At 42.5% G+C, this 15,316-nt stretch overlaps 1 protein-coding gene across 1 annotated transcript in view; it reads left to right on the top strand.

Annotated features, from left to right (window-relative positions):
- Positions 1-15,316, top strand: part of LOC121451308 (mucin-16-like) — a 192,194-nt gene that overhangs the window by 88,255 nt on the left and 88,623 nt on the right. The window contains exons 17-23 of the mRNA XM_041656777.1: positions 3,896-4,020; positions 4,108-4,175; positions 6,247-6,419; positions 11,524-11,648; positions 11,856-11,923; positions 13,126-13,298; positions 13,402-13,437. Of these exons, the coding sequence (XP_041512711.1) occupies positions 3,896-4,020; positions 4,108-4,175; positions 6,247-6,419; positions 11,524-11,648; positions 11,856-11,923; positions 13,126-13,298; positions 13,402-13,437 (768 nt within the window). The remainder of the gene's footprint in view (positions 1-3,895; positions 4,021-4,107; positions 4,176-6,246; positions 6,420-11,523; positions 11,649-11,855; positions 11,924-13,125; positions 13,299-13,401; positions 13,438-15,316) is intronic.

Genomic DNA, 15,316 nt, shown 5'->3' with positions numbered 1-15,316 from the left:
CTTCCTTAAGGGTCTCTATCATCTTATTAAAGTTATATTTAGTATCGTTTTCTTCTGCTTCCTTTGGTTTAGGATGGCCAGGTCTTCCTGTTATATGACTACTGTGTTCTGATGTTTGTTACCATGTTGCTTTTTAGGTTGTTGAATAAATTATTGTATTGATGCTTAACCATCTCTTCCTCCAATTGGTGCTGGCAGGGTCTTTACCTCTTGATCCAAGCCTTTCAGCTGCCATCCATATCTCAGGGAACTGCTCTTGGTCTGCTCTGTGCAGTTGCTGCCTGTATCTCAGGGTGTCGCTGAGGTCTCTCTTGACCCACTGTCTTGGTTCTCACTGTGCTGTTGCAGCCTGTGATTCAGAGTTCCTTTGAGGTCGCAGGGGATGAGTCACCATTTTTATATGTAAATATCATGTATTTTTCTCATATTCACCTTTCATTGCCTCTTTCATTGCTTCTGCTATCCTTTTCCTCATCTCCTTCTTCTTTCCAATTAGACTTTCTGATTTCATGAATTTTAAATTTTATTTTTAAATCTAGATTTTGCATATAAGATAAAATATGTGACATTTGTCTTCTTGAATGGCTTGTTTCACTTAACATGATGTTGTACATTTCCACCCTTTTTGTAAATGTCATAATTTCATTCTTCTTTATAATAAGATAATATTTAATTGTGTCTATATATTAGATTTTCTTTTTCAATTCATCTCTTGGAGGTTACAGGGACTAATTCTTTATCTTGGATTTTATGAATAGTTATGGATTAAACATATATGCAGGTATCTCTGTTGTCTATGACATAGATTCTTTTAGGTAAATCAAGCTTGATTTTGTGAAATAAATCTATCATAAGTTTTTATAGTTTCTCTACTTTTGAATAATTTGTTTACTTCAGTTAAATCTGGTATTTAGCAAACATGTTTTACTTTTGGTAACACAATGCATTATATATAGTAAAGCTACAAGAAATAACCCCATTTTCCTAAGAAAAGAAGGAATGAAGTATGTTTCTGAATACATGGATACATCCCTTCTTACTGATTCAAATCTTTAGTGATTCTCAGGTTTAATCTATGCAGCTATGTAGCACCTATACCAACCCTTCTTCCACAGTAAATATCACCAGTTGATAACATTCATTCCCATCTGGCACAAGTCCTTTTCCATGACAGACATCATCAGTTGATAGTAGCATCCATTCCCACCTATATCAAGCCCTCGTTTGTGGTAGATATCACCACCTGGTAATGTTAGCCATTTCTACCTGTAACAAGCCCTCTTCCTGGTAGAAATTATTAATTGATAGTAGTATCCACTCACTCTATATTTAAAGTAGCTCCAGAATGTTTACCACCCATAAGAGTAACTCAGGAAGTTACTTCTGATCCATTTTTGCTGTTTGGTAGTATAGGATTCTCTGACATGTGCGGACTTTTATAGTTTTACCATAAGCTCATCTGGGTCATTAGATGTATCTTCAGCCAGTTCTTTGCTTTCTCTGGTGGATAGCCAAAACAGCATACACTATTTATACTTGATGACTTTGTAATTCCTTACTGCAGTTACTTCTTGCTCAAAATGTCACAGCCTTGGCCTTGGAGCCTGTAAGAACCCATCCTCCACATATCTGAAGTGGTATTGCAATTAAAAGTATTATCTCTAGATTTAGCTGGCTTAAAAATCGGGATCATTTCAATTCCTAATTCATGGTAAACTCTAAGAATGATAAGTCAGATTGTCCATTGATCCATTGATGTAGAACTGATTACATGACCATTTAACTGGTGCTATTGAATAATAAATATTGAGGAAAGGAATGAGTCTAGATACAAAAGAGATGGAAAATGATATAATGAACATGTGTAGTCCAGAGTACATTTGATGGCTCTGTTGAGTCCCAGGCTACAGTTTGAGGGACAGCAGTGAGGAAAACAGTGAAAGTCATTGCCATAGAGTTAGTGAGGTTAAAATCTAAGGAAATGAAGTAGCTACTAGAATAAAACGTCTGAGAGCATCTTAGCCTCCTTCCTTCTTTCACTCTCTGTTTACCCATCAGAATGTTTGGTCTGAGGCATAGTGTTTTCCTCAGTCCATCTCCTATCCAGGCCACTACTGCCTCTTACCCTGACAGCAGAAAGCTTTTCCTGGGATTTCTCTGCTTCTATTTCTCCCTCTGCAATCTGTTTACCATACACAGGAAGGTTTTTAAATGTGTATCCAAAACCTGGGTAAAGTACCCCATACCTCAAATCCCAGCACTTGGAAGGCTGAGACAGGAGGATCTGAGTTCAAGGCCACTATGGACTACATAATAAGATTCTGACTCAAGAAAGTTGGTTTATTTAACATATTATATCACAGTATATTACTTTCCTAGATGAAATATTTCTGTAATTTCTCATTGTTGTTACAAGATTAACATTTGCGCCCAGGGAGATGCCCCAGCATTTAAGAACACTGGCAGCTCTTACAGAGCAGGTTCAGTTCCCATCACCCATGTGTCAGTTTCCTACCATCTGTACCGCCAGTCCCAGGGCTCCTGGTGCCCTCTTCTGGCCTCTGCAGGAACTGCATGCCTGTGTTCTACACACATATACATACAAAATTAAAACATGATAAAGCAAAGCAAAACACATTACTTACTACGCATATCTCTCAATGACCATTCCTTCCTTTTTTCCTTCCCTCCCTCCCCCTTCTCTCCCTTCTTTCTTTTTAACCCCACTTTATCTCTTCCTCCCTGCTTTCCTTTTTCTTCCTCTTTCCTCCATTCTTTTTCCTTCTTTGCTATTCCCTTCCTTTTCCCCTTCCACACTTTCTTTCTTCCTCCTTTCTTCCCTTCCTCCTGTCCCCCTTTTCTTCCTTTCCTTTCTCACTTTCTCCTTTCCATCATCCTCGCTTCCTGTTACTCTCACCAAGAGATGGCATTGGCAGAACAGTGGTAGAGAGGACCGCAAAGGTGTCACTAATGCTCTCTGTCTCCTTCATTCATTATTGCCAGTCAGATTGTGTTCGCCATGGGCTCCTGATATTCTCTGTCATAACAGTGCTTTGCCCCTTTGTCCTTCAGATCTCTGGAATTGATTTTCTAATATTTTCATCCATCCTTCAGGGTTTGTTCTTGTTGTTGTTGGAGTTCTTTCATAATTAAATATCAGATGTTAATTCTATTCTGCTAACCACAAATATTTGCTATGGTATTTCATGTAGGAAATATAAATTTGTTGAACAAAGGAAGGAAATAAAATTGCAGTCAGTGGGGCTAAAATGATAAGTCAAGTGATAAATTGCTTGATTTACAAATCTAAGGATCCAAGTTCTCTTCCCAGAACTCATAAGTTCACTTGTAATCTCAGTGCTTCAGAGATTAAAAAAAATAGGTTTCTGGGGCTCTCTGGCTAACTAGGACAGTTGATTTGGTGAAATGTAGACTAAAGAGACCATATCTGAAAAAGTGTTCAAGGAACGACATCCAAGGATGTCCTTCCCCGCCTCAGACATACATACACCCCACCCCCACACCATATACACATAGGCATATACACATACACACACATTCCCATTTATATTAACACAGACACAATAAAGAGCTATCACATGTAATTTAATTTATGGTCCATATCTGCTGTGGTTAGGGAGCCAATTGAGCAGCTCTTAAATGTTGTAGGACACCCACCTCTCTTGCACACGCACACACACATACACACACATGCATACAGAGCAAGTATACACTCCTATTTGAATTTGTTCAAGGACAAATTGAGTGGACTCTTGTGATACAGAGAATAAGAGCCTCTCTTTGAAAGGACTGGCGCAGCCTGTAGAAAGGGTAAAACAAGGATCCCATGCAAGCTGAAGACAGATTTTCTTTTCTCTGCTTTTTGGCTTTGCAGCCATGACCCATTCCCTGGTGCCCTTTACTCTCAACTTCACCATCACAAATCTACAATATACACCAGCTATGAAACACTCAGGATCCTTAAAGTTCAACAAAACAGAGAAGGTCCTGCAGTACCTGGTAAGAGTTCTTATATAATAACCTCCCTCTTCTACCTCTTAACCACCCCTGCAGTTTCTTACTCTTTCCTCTCTCCTTCCTCTCCAGCTTGCTGCTGTGTTCAAGAATACCACCATTGGTCCATTGTACTCTGGGTGCCAACTGATCTCGCTCACGTAAGTTTTAGGTTGTTTGCTTCTCATATACCCCACCTGCCCATCAACGCAGCACTGAGTACCTGGGATGCTATTTCTCTTGAATCTTCTCCCGAGTTCTTAACCTCTGAACTTCTTTCTGGTCCTAACCAAGATGTTGAATATACCCCCAGGGATAATTTCTCAGCAATGTTCAAAATTAATCTTCATTCAAGAAAATGTGTAAATCCAAACTGTTTGTGGTATGCTCACCTCTCTTTTTAAAGATTTATTTTTATTTGTATGTGTGTGTTTGTGTGTGTGCAGATTCATATGTGTCTACCCATGTGCATGCATGTGCAGCGGTCTGAGAACAACTTACTGGGTCATTACCTTCCTTTTCCCTTGTTTATGAGTTGGTTTCTCTTGTTATTTCTGCCTCTGGGCTTTAAATGCAAACATTCGGCTGATTCTCCTGTCTATGTCTTCCATCTCTTGATGTTAGTGCTCATGACAGCTGCAAACAACTATACCCAGGTTTAAAACTTCCATTATTAGGGTTATGCTACCCACACTCTTCCAGTGAGTTATCTCATTGCTTTCCATGTTCATTTCCTAACCCATCTGAGAACTGTTCAAGGGAGCTGAAGAGTTCTGTGCTCACAGCTAAAACAAAAAGGAACTATGAAATCAAACAGCTAAGTTATTTGCTGAACCACCTGTTTGTTTTTTAGGTTTATTCTGAGATGGTGGATTAAAGGTTGTAGGAGGCTGGCACAAATTAAGCATTTCTAACTCGAAAATGCTCACAGCTCCAGAAAACTGCATGTGCATGTGTATGTCTGTGTGTGTGTGTGTGTGTGTGTGTGTGTGTGTGTGTGTGTGATATGAGAGTGTATTGCTATACCTGCTTGTCTGGGTGTGTTTAGCCCAAGGTTGACATGGGATGTCTTTAATTGTTTCTCTACCTTCTATTTTTGTGACAATTTCTCAGTAAACCTGAAACTCACCCTTCAATCTGAACTGGCTGACCAATGAAATGCAGGGATCACTCCCTCAGCTCTGGGATTAGAGATATGTACTGCTATACCCAGACATTTTGTGGCCTTTGGGATTTGAACTTGGGTCTTCGTGTTTGTGGAACAAGTGCTCTTCCTCACTGAGCCATGTCTTTAACCCTAGAATTTCTAGCATGTCAAGTTGATATTCATTTTTTTGAATATTAGAGAAATTTAAACTTCATATTAAAGATACAAAAATGGTAATATATATTCCAAAAGCTGGAATGCTCTCATATCTGAAAAAAATGTCATCCTAAGCATTTCAGATAAGAGATACTCAACTTGAATGTGCATGAATAAAATCCTGCCATCTCTAGTCCCATTTTGCCTTCTTTGTCCAGTGATTATTCATAAATTGGAGATTTCTTTTGCTTTGTAAGAATGCTAATTTCATCTCTGTAGTGTGTGTGTATGTGTGTGTTCATGCATGAATGGTTGTATACATATCTGTGTGTACATGCATGTGGAGCCGGAGGTCAGCCTCAGTGATTATCCCTCAGGTCTCACCGCCTTGTTTTTCATTTGTTTGGTTGGTTTTTGAGGTCTCTCCTTATCTTGGAACTTTTCAATATGGCTAATTTGACTGACCAGTGAGCCCTAGAGATCTATCTTTCACATCCCGAGCATCAGACTTACATGTGTATACCAACAGGGTGAGCTTTTTACCATGGGCTCTCCAATAGCACTCGGGTGCTAGTGTTTACAGGGCATCTGCCCAGCCCTCTTGTGTCATTTTCTGACATCATCATTCTTTTTTGTTCAGAAAAAAATTTTATTTTTATTTTTATTCGTATGTAAGTGTGTGTCTATGTGTGAGCATGCACACATGCATGTGGGTGCTGCTGGAGTCCAGAAGAAGACATCATATAGCCTGGAGTTGCAGGGCTTATGAGCTGCCCAACAGACATGCTGGAAACAAAATTTAGGTCCTCTGCAAGAATGACAAGCATCATTAGCTTATTGAGCCATATCTCCAGCTCTCAGACAATCTTACAAGCCTCCTCATCATCCACTTTGAATTTATTCTCATCCCGATATCTCTATGAGCCCAGACCTGAAAAGGATGGATCAGCCACTGGAGTGAACATGATCTGTACCTATCGATCTGAGCCCACGGGCATGGGGCTGGACCCAAAGCAGCTGTACTGGGAGCTGAGCCGTGAGACCCATGGCATCACCCAGATGGACTTCATAACCCTAGACAAGAACAGCCTTTATGTCAATGGTGAGTGTGTGAGCAGCTGCAGGTATCTTCCCCAGGGAGTTCGTTGTACATTCTAGGCGTTCTAGAGTTGAGAGAGAGAGAGAGAGAGAGAGAGAGAGAGAGAGAGAGAGAGAGACAGGGACAGAGACAGAGAGACAGAGAGAAAAGAGGGAGAGCAGAGAAAGGAAAAGAAGATGGAAACATAGGGAAAGAGAAACAATAGCTTTTCTGGAAATATAGGAGAGACTAGATACCAAAGTAGCAGGGGGTGGATATGAGGTGAATTGCAGACAACCTGATAAAGAATTTCTTTATGCTCTAATTATGTTTTCTAGATTTTTGTCTACAGAGTCTTCGTGTGTGTGTGTGTGTGTGTTGCTGGGGTTCAAACGCTGGGCTTTATGTATGCTGGACAAGTGCTCTCCTATTGACCTCTTATTTTTAGCACTAGCCCCCAGAATTTGCATTTTGAGAGCAGTGGGTAAATATGATTTAAAAATAAATCCTAGTTAGGTCAGGTACTTGTATATGATGATACACACCTGTGATCTCAGCCACTTAAGAGAGCTATAAGCATGAAGATCATGAGTTCATGATCTATCTGGGCTATAATGTGAAACTCTGTCTTAATCAAGTAGAAGTCTAGGGATCTAAATAAGTGGTAGATCAATTCCCTAGCATGTTCAAGGCCTTAAATGCTATCCCATTGATTCCAGGCTTTTGCAACTTTTTCATTCCTTATTCCTTGAATATTGACTTTATTTTTCTTTATACAGGTTATAACCATTGGCTCCTGACCTCAAACACTAGCAGTAAGTAATCTGAACCCACATATCATGTCACCTTTTTTCTACCCCCTATCCCACATCCCTAGAAAGGGAAGGAGCCCAAACAGCACCTCATCTGCAATCTTTATCCCCTGACTCAGAAAAGATACTCTCAGAACAGATTCAGACAGTGAAAATGATTTTACGATATTTTGAGGAGCCCTTACCTAGAGAAAAGCATTTTCTCTTTGACATTTTAATTTTCATCTAATTGCTATGGCTTCCACTAGTATCCTGGCAAAAAGTACAACTCCTGTCTTGGGCTCTTCAGGTATGAGCTTCTGCTTTTGATACCTTTCTACAGGGTGGGTGACATGGCTCAGTTGGTGAAGTGCTTACTATACAAGCACAAGGACCTGAGTTCAATTCCCACCATCCACAAAAAAAGCTGGGCATGGTAATATGTACTTGGAATCTTAGCACTGGGAAGACATAGGAAAATGTGATACCTACAAACCTCTCATGTCCTGTGACAGTGGAACATTAGGAAAGCCCTGAGGCTTCATTCATTCATTCTTTCATGCATGCAGCAAGTATTAAAGTATTAAGAACTTACTGTATTAAATGCCCTGATGATGATGTCACATCAACAAAATAGTATGGACTCTAAACTATCTACGGTGAACAGAGAGCAGGGCAGACAGAGAAGAAAAACAGAATTATACGGATAAGTGCTCAATTAAAATAGATGGCCCAAGGGTGAGACCTGAGGGCACCTGGATGAGTTTCCCTCTGCTTATGCTTCTAATGACTTCAGTCAGCAGAGATAAGGGTCTCGAACGGTGACATATTGAATTAAAGAACTGGGAATGAGAACTTAAGAAGACAAGAAATAAGAGGACAAAAAAAAAAAAACCTGGAACCAGGAAGTTTTGCATAACCTGATGACTTATGCCAAATAAGTTCATTAAGAAGTCAGTATCATATATACACTTTTCAAGAGGGAAATGTCCCAGGTCAGCAGAGAGCTAAGTCAGCTGGTGGTGGGAAAGAGAACCGGATACTTCAGATACAACTGCTTCAAGACTCAGGGTAAGAACAGCCCAGGAAAAAAGGTGTCAACCTCAACTTCTCCTCGGAGACACCGACTCTAGCATCAGACTGGCCTTGCCAAGCCCATTCCCAGACAAGGACACAGAAGTAAAATTTCTTCTGTCCTTTCATTAGGGACTCTGAGAAAGACCTGGATCAGTCTGACTCCCCACATTCTTAGATGTATGTGTGTGTGTGTGTGTGTGTGTGTGTGTGTGTGTGTGTTGTGTTGTGTAGATATTTGTGCATGCATGTGGATGCCAAAGATCAATGATGGGTGTTGTTCCCATATGCTCACCACGTTATTTTTTTAAGATAGTGTCTGACTAACTTGTAGCTCACCGATTCAGTTTTACTATCATCCAGCCAACAAGCTCCAGAGATCCTCCTGTCTCTGCCTTACCGGTGCTGGGATCACAGGTGTGTAGTATAACACTGCACCCAGGTTTTTGAATAGGTTCTGAGGATCTGAAATCAGACCCTTATGTTTGTGAGACAAGCGCTGGACTGACTGAGCCATCTCCACCGCCCCTTTGTTTTCAGCTGAGGAGAAATGAGAACATACTCTATACACAGACCTGAGAAATCCAATGTCATCTAGTATGGGTGGGCTCTCCCTCGGCTGAAGTTCAGCATCCCATACCCAGGCTTCTCATAACTGTGCACTGGCCCTGTTGAAGGTTCTGAAAGAGCAGACACTGTTCTTATCTTATTCTAGTGTCTTGCTTTACATTGCTGAAAGTGCTAAGGTGTGAGGTTCAAGGTGAATGCTGAGGCAGACCGTGATTTAGGGTAGGAGACGCATTCGAACAGTCATTAGTTAGTCCCTTGGACAGACAGCACAGTGGTGGCTCTGATGAAAAATCAAGTCCGCAAAGTGCAGTGAGGATCCTTTCTTAAAGGTCTAAGAGGAAGGGGGTGATTCATGTAGACAGGCTGTCCCCGATTCCTAGATGGGCATCAGGCTGTCCCCGATTCCTAGGGAGAGGAAGGAGAGGGACCTTACATTTCCAAGAAAGAATGTGTGACTCTTGGGATGTGGAGGAAGTGTGAAGAGGGGCACACAGCTAGTTTCAGGTGTACTGAGTGGAAGGTGTCAGCACAGGTAGTGCTCTGAACATGCTTGAGTGTGGCGTCCTCAAATCTGTGAACTGCCTGGGGGTGGGTGGGGAATATTGTCTGCAATTCTCCTGGAATCTGAGAACCTGAGGAGTCTATTAGGGGCTTAGAAATTCACAGACAGGCTTTCTGTAGGGAGCTTCTCATTTCCAGTACAATGACTACTGCAAAGAAAGAAGCTGCTGCCAGTGGGCGTGGCCAGAACTGCAGTCTGCTCTAAATTCTAGTAAACACAAACATGTACCCAGGGTATACTGGTCACTGATTACTTATGAAAATTGAGGTTTCTCTGCATCTGCTTCCATCAGTTACTGCATGCATGTTCTGTGATGATAGTTACGGCATTCCCCAATCTGATTCCTGGGGAAGGCCAGTTCAGGCACCCTCTCCACTATTGCTAGGAGTCTTAGCTGGGGTCATCCTTGTAAATTCCTAGGAGTTTCTCTAGCACCAAATTTCTCCTTAACTCCAGAATGGCTTCTTCTTCAAGATATCTCTTTCCTTGCTTCCCTTCTCTCCCTCCCCTGCCCCTGACACAAGCTTGTGGGTGCTCATTCACTCTGGACTGATAGCTAGAAAACCTGCATAGGACTCAATTAGGCCCTCTGAATATGAGTGACAGTTCTGTGGCTTGGGCAGTTTGTGGGCCCACTAACAGTGAGACTAGGATTTATCATTAGTGCATGAGCCGGCTCTTTGGAGCGCATTTCCCATAGAGGAACACTTTTCCCAGCCTTTATACAGCCAGAGGGCCTTGGTCCTATCTCAACTGGATATGCCAAACTCTGTTGACTCCCCTTGGGAAGCCTTACCTTTTCTGAAGCATAAAGGGGGGACTATTAGGGAAAGGTGGGAGAAGAGTGGGAGGAAGGGAGGGAGAGAGGGGAACTGTGATTGGTATGTAAAATGCAAAACAAAACAAAAAATTAAATAAAATTTTAAAAAGAAAAAGAAAATTGAGGCTTCAGTATCATCTGGACCTGTCCATGGACCTTGGTAAAAGATCTGAGGATAAACATACTGGCACAAAGGCTGGGCTTGACTCAGACCCAGTTTGGAGATTACATGAGTAATTTCTCCTTGGCTCAAATTTTATACATATAAAATAAGCTTCCCAATATCATCTCCCACCAAATCAATGGCTCCAATTTAAGGAAAGAATGTAAAATGGAGTATAGCCCCAATGTATTTCTTCAGATCGTTCTTATCCTTATCCTGTGTGCATGTGTATGCACACTCGGGAGTAACTTGCACGTATGTGCACATGCCTGTGCATGCTGCAGGCCAGCCTTAGGTGTTATTCCTCAGACGCCTTCTAGACTTTGTTTTTTGAGACAAGGCATCTCACTGGGCTGGAACTCACCAAGTAGGAGAAGCTGACTGGCCAATGAACCCCAGAAATACACCTGTTCCCACCTCCCCAACACTGGAATTAGAAGTGTATACCGCCATGTCTGTCTTTTTTTTTTTTTTTTTTTTGTGAATGAGTTCCAGAATCAAGCCCTGATCCTCATTCTTGACTTTAGTCACTGAACTGTCTTCCTAGTCCACTCTCTGCCTTTAAAAATATTTAAAAAACTAATTTTTGCTTGTGTGTGCACACAGACATGTGTGCGCATAAACAATGGCATGAGTGCTGAGAAGAGAGGACAGCCTATGGGAGCCGGCAGTTTATTTCTAGGGTGTGGGTCCTGGGTATCAAATCCAGCGCAGCGAGCAAGTGATTTTGCTGAGTCATCTCACAGATTCTAAACCCTTTACCTTTATGAAAGGAGAGAGAGACATGGAGGCGGGGGGAGGGGGAGAAAGGAAGGAAGGAAGGAAGGAAGGAAGGAAAAAAAGAAAGAAGGAAAAGCATGTACATGGGTTGGGTTGCAGAAAAACAAATTGCATTAATTGAAAACTCAGGAAACAAAGATGCATGTTGGAATTTTATCATCACAGGGTCTGATGTGTTCAGTGTCTGCACCATAGGGTACTAACCCCCACAGAGAAATTCTACTCAGGTTTGGTACATGGCAGGTGATGCTGCATCCACCCACTTTCCTGGGAACCTGTGATCCTAGAGGAAGAATCTAGTGCTGGAAAATACCCAGTTCACAGAGGAAGCAGCAGCTCATAATATCTTTCTCCTATGCCCATTGTAGTGCCAGGCTCTCCTCTGGTGCCTTTCACCATCAACTTCACCATCACTAACCTCAAGTATGAGGAGGGCATGCGTCAACCTGGATCCTGGAAGTTCAATGCCACTGAGAGAATTCTCCGAAGACTGGTAAGAGCTCTGCCCAGTAATTGCATAATTTCCCACATATGTAAGCCAATGCCTATCAGTTAGACGGCACTCTGCAGAAAGCCCCACCAACCTCAACTTTGTTCCACAGATTCCAGCTTTGCTCTTGGAGGCTAGCTCCACACATCTCAAAAACAGTGTTTATTTCCTCAATCCCTGAAGTCACAGCCTTCTCCCCTCTCTCCACAGCTCTGGTCTTTGTTCAATAAAACAAGCATCAGCCTTCTGTATTCTGACTGCAGACTGATCTTGCTCAGGTGAGTCCTCAAATTAAACAAGCCAGAGATCCTCAATGCGTCTCAGACCCAAAGTGCGGTTGGGGTCTTTCCTTTTCTCCTGTCTGTACATTACCAGTGTGGCATTTAGGAAGCACTGCATCCAGCATTCAAAGTGTCCTCTAACCCAACAACTGCTACTTGAGCCAGCCCCACAGCTGCAGACCACAGCAGGTTGATGGCCTTTCCTGTTCATCCATTCTCAATTTCAACTTCATTCCCTCACTGTGGAAAAAGGGAGCCTTAAATTCTATCCCCAGAATTTCTCTTAAACTATTGTTCTAGTTTCATTTCTGTCACTGTGATAAAACACCTCAACCAAAAGCTGCTTAGAGGAGAAATAGCTTATTTTAGCTAATACTTTCAAGTGACAGTAATACTTACCTCAGGGAAGTCACAACCACTGATGACTGAAAGAGTCACATCACACCCACAATCAAGAACAGAGAAATAAAAGCAGGATTGCTCTCTCGCCTGTACTCAGCTTGACTTCTCCATTCTTTTTTTTTTTTTTTTTTTTTTTTTTTGATTTTTTTCGAGACAGGGTTTCTCCGTAGCTTTTTTGGTTCCTGTCCTGGAACAAGCTCTTGTTCAGGATGGCCTCGAACTCACAGAGATCCACCTGCCTCTGCCTCCCAAGTGCTGGGATTAAAGGCGTGTGCCACCACCGCCCAGCTGACTTCTCCATTCTTATACAGTTCAGGGTCCGCTGCCTAGAGTATGTTGCCGACCAAAATGGGCTAGGTATTTCCACATTAACTAGCTTCATTAAGACCAGTCCACACAGGCATGACAACAGATCAAACCAATGGAGATTACCCCCCATTTAAACTCTTTTCCCCCAGTGATTCAGGTAGATAATTGAAGCTAACCAGTACAGACACTAATGTCTTTTCTCTTTGCTTTTATTGTCAAATTTTTATCTGTCTTAAACATGAACTCTCTCTTCTTCACATCATAAGAATGCAGATTAGTGTCTCACAGTCAATAAAAATTCTTTACTCCACGTCTGCTTGGGTTCACAGGCTACCGGAAATCAGTACACTCAGAGACACTAGGCCTGAGGTATCACCTCTACACCAGTCATCTCATCTCCCCTGGCTCCTTCCTCTCCTGCCCCCATCAATCTAAGATGTGTTCCAGGCAATCTCTTTATCATCATTTTCCTCATCTCTCCTTCTCAGGTCTGAGAATGATGGGAAAGCCACAGGGGTAGATGCTATCTGTACTCACCGTCCAGACCCCACTGAGTCTGAGCTGGACAATGAACAGGTATATAGGGAATTGAGCGAGCTGACCAATAACATCACCCAGCTGGGCCCTTACACCTTAGACCAGAACAGCCTTTATATCAATGGTGAGTAGTGGCCATATGTGCTTTATTGCAGAATATACATCCTCCCTTCCCAGCCTCCACTTCCTCACCCTGCCCCCTTCTCGCTCTTTTATTATCTCTTCAGGTTATACACACCAGAGCCTGTCCATCATACCCATGAGTGAGTATTATGAGGCTCCATATGTATCTCCTACTCTGTAAGTCACAGCCCCGTGAAGGAAAAACAAAAGCCCTTCATTTCTGCAGACCTCTCCAGCTATGGCTGCACAGAAACTTATGCCCTTGTCCTAAGTCAGGCTAGGGATACAGCGCTTAGTAAAGCGCTTGCATTGGGCCTGGGGTTTGATCCCTAGCAGCCATGGAGAAAGCCAGGCACAGTGGTGCACATTTGTAATCCTAGCTCTAGTAGGAGTAAACAGCAGGATCCTTGGGGTTTACTGGTCAGCCAGCCTAGTTGGATTGGGGATTCAGGGGTCTTACAACCTGGCCTGAACCGTGAGCACTATACTGGGAACTGAGTAGGCTACCCAATGATATCTCCGAGCTAGGCCCCTTACACCTTGGTCTTAAAACACAAAGTAAACAGTGCCTGAGGAAGAAAAACACCAAAGGGGCTGGAAAGAAAACTCACAGTTAACAGCACTTACTGCTCTTCTAGAGGACCTCGGTTCTATTCTAGCTGCCCACCCAAAGTCCCACAACCATCAATAACTCCAGTTGTAGAGAATCAGATGCCTCTTTCTAGCCTCCGTGAGCACCAGGCATGCACACGGTGCATAGACACGATGTAGGCAAAACACCCCATACATAAAATAAAATAATTTGCAAAACAAATGGCCCTGGATGTTGCCCTCTGGCTCCACATGCACATATGCAGGTGCATGTTTGCACATTCTGTAGACGTCTCAGGCATGTGCACTCCCCTCTAGTATCTTGAAAATGAAAGGATTTTCACTCTAAACACCTGGTACCTTTTGATCCGCGGCTTCTGTGGTGACCACCATTTCTAGCAGCATGACAACCTCTGTCTTCAGTCCCACAGGTAAGATGGAACTGGTAGCACATCTCAATTCCCTGAGAATTCCTTAAATATCAGACCTAATTGCCCAAGACATTTTCTAAAACTCCTCTATGTAACCCATAGGCAGTCTGTAGTCTTAAATCCTTTCCCAGCCTTTTGAACCAGCAGGGCTGCTAGGTGAGGCCTGAAGTGTACCGTGGTCACTGTGTCCAAAGCCAGCCCAGGGCAGAGGAGTACCTCCATAAAGCACTTGACTTGGAACCAGAACCAGAATCTGATTCCTCAAGCCCATGGGAAATTGCCAGATGTGGTAGTGAATCTTGACATTTCAGTACGTGGAGGCAGAGACAGGCAGGTCCCTGGGCCTCACTGGACAACTGGGGTCTCTATCCCAAGGAAAGTAGAAGGTGTTCCTGAGGGTGATACCCAAGGTTGTTCCTCTGGCCTTCACACACACACACACACACACACACACACACACGAACATGCACTGTCATACAGATGCACATTCACAGTAAGAAAATCAGACCTAATGTAATGGTACAACCTCACATAAGCTGAGTGCATAGAAAACATGAAGTCAGCAGTATATGTCCAATTTTAACATTCAGTCCTGCCACTTACAGACTGTGTGACTTGGAAGCAAATCCTTCATAATTTGCTGGAGTTCTTACATTTGTATTCCATTTTGATGCTGCTTGCATTACATTACAGTACTTTGTCCAGTGCAAGCTATCAGTCTGATATAAGCAAAGAACTTCAGACATGATCTGACGTCTAACTGCTACCTGAGGACAGGTGGGTAAGATGGCTTAGGGAAAAAAGGCATTTGCTACCAAGTGTGATGGACTGAATTTTCTTCCTGGGACCTACATGGTAAAAGGAATCAGTTCCTGAAAGCTTTCCTCTGATCTTGACACCCATGCTTTGGCATGTACACACACACAGTCATCACTACATAAGCAAATGAGGAAGTAAATGCTGCCACAGTCTTCAATGAAGAATTGTTTTAAACCAG

This window comes from Microtus oregoni, unplaced genomic scaffold, assembly GCF_018167655.1.
Source record: "Microtus oregoni isolate MIOR12 unplaced genomic scaffold, Mior012 000008F_ref0000371, whole genome shotgun sequence".
Classification (NCBI taxonomy): domain Eukaryota; kingdom Metazoa; phylum Chordata; class Mammalia; order Rodentia; family Cricetidae; genus Microtus; species Microtus oregoni.
This window is presented reverse-complemented; position numbering and strand designations above follow the sequence as displayed.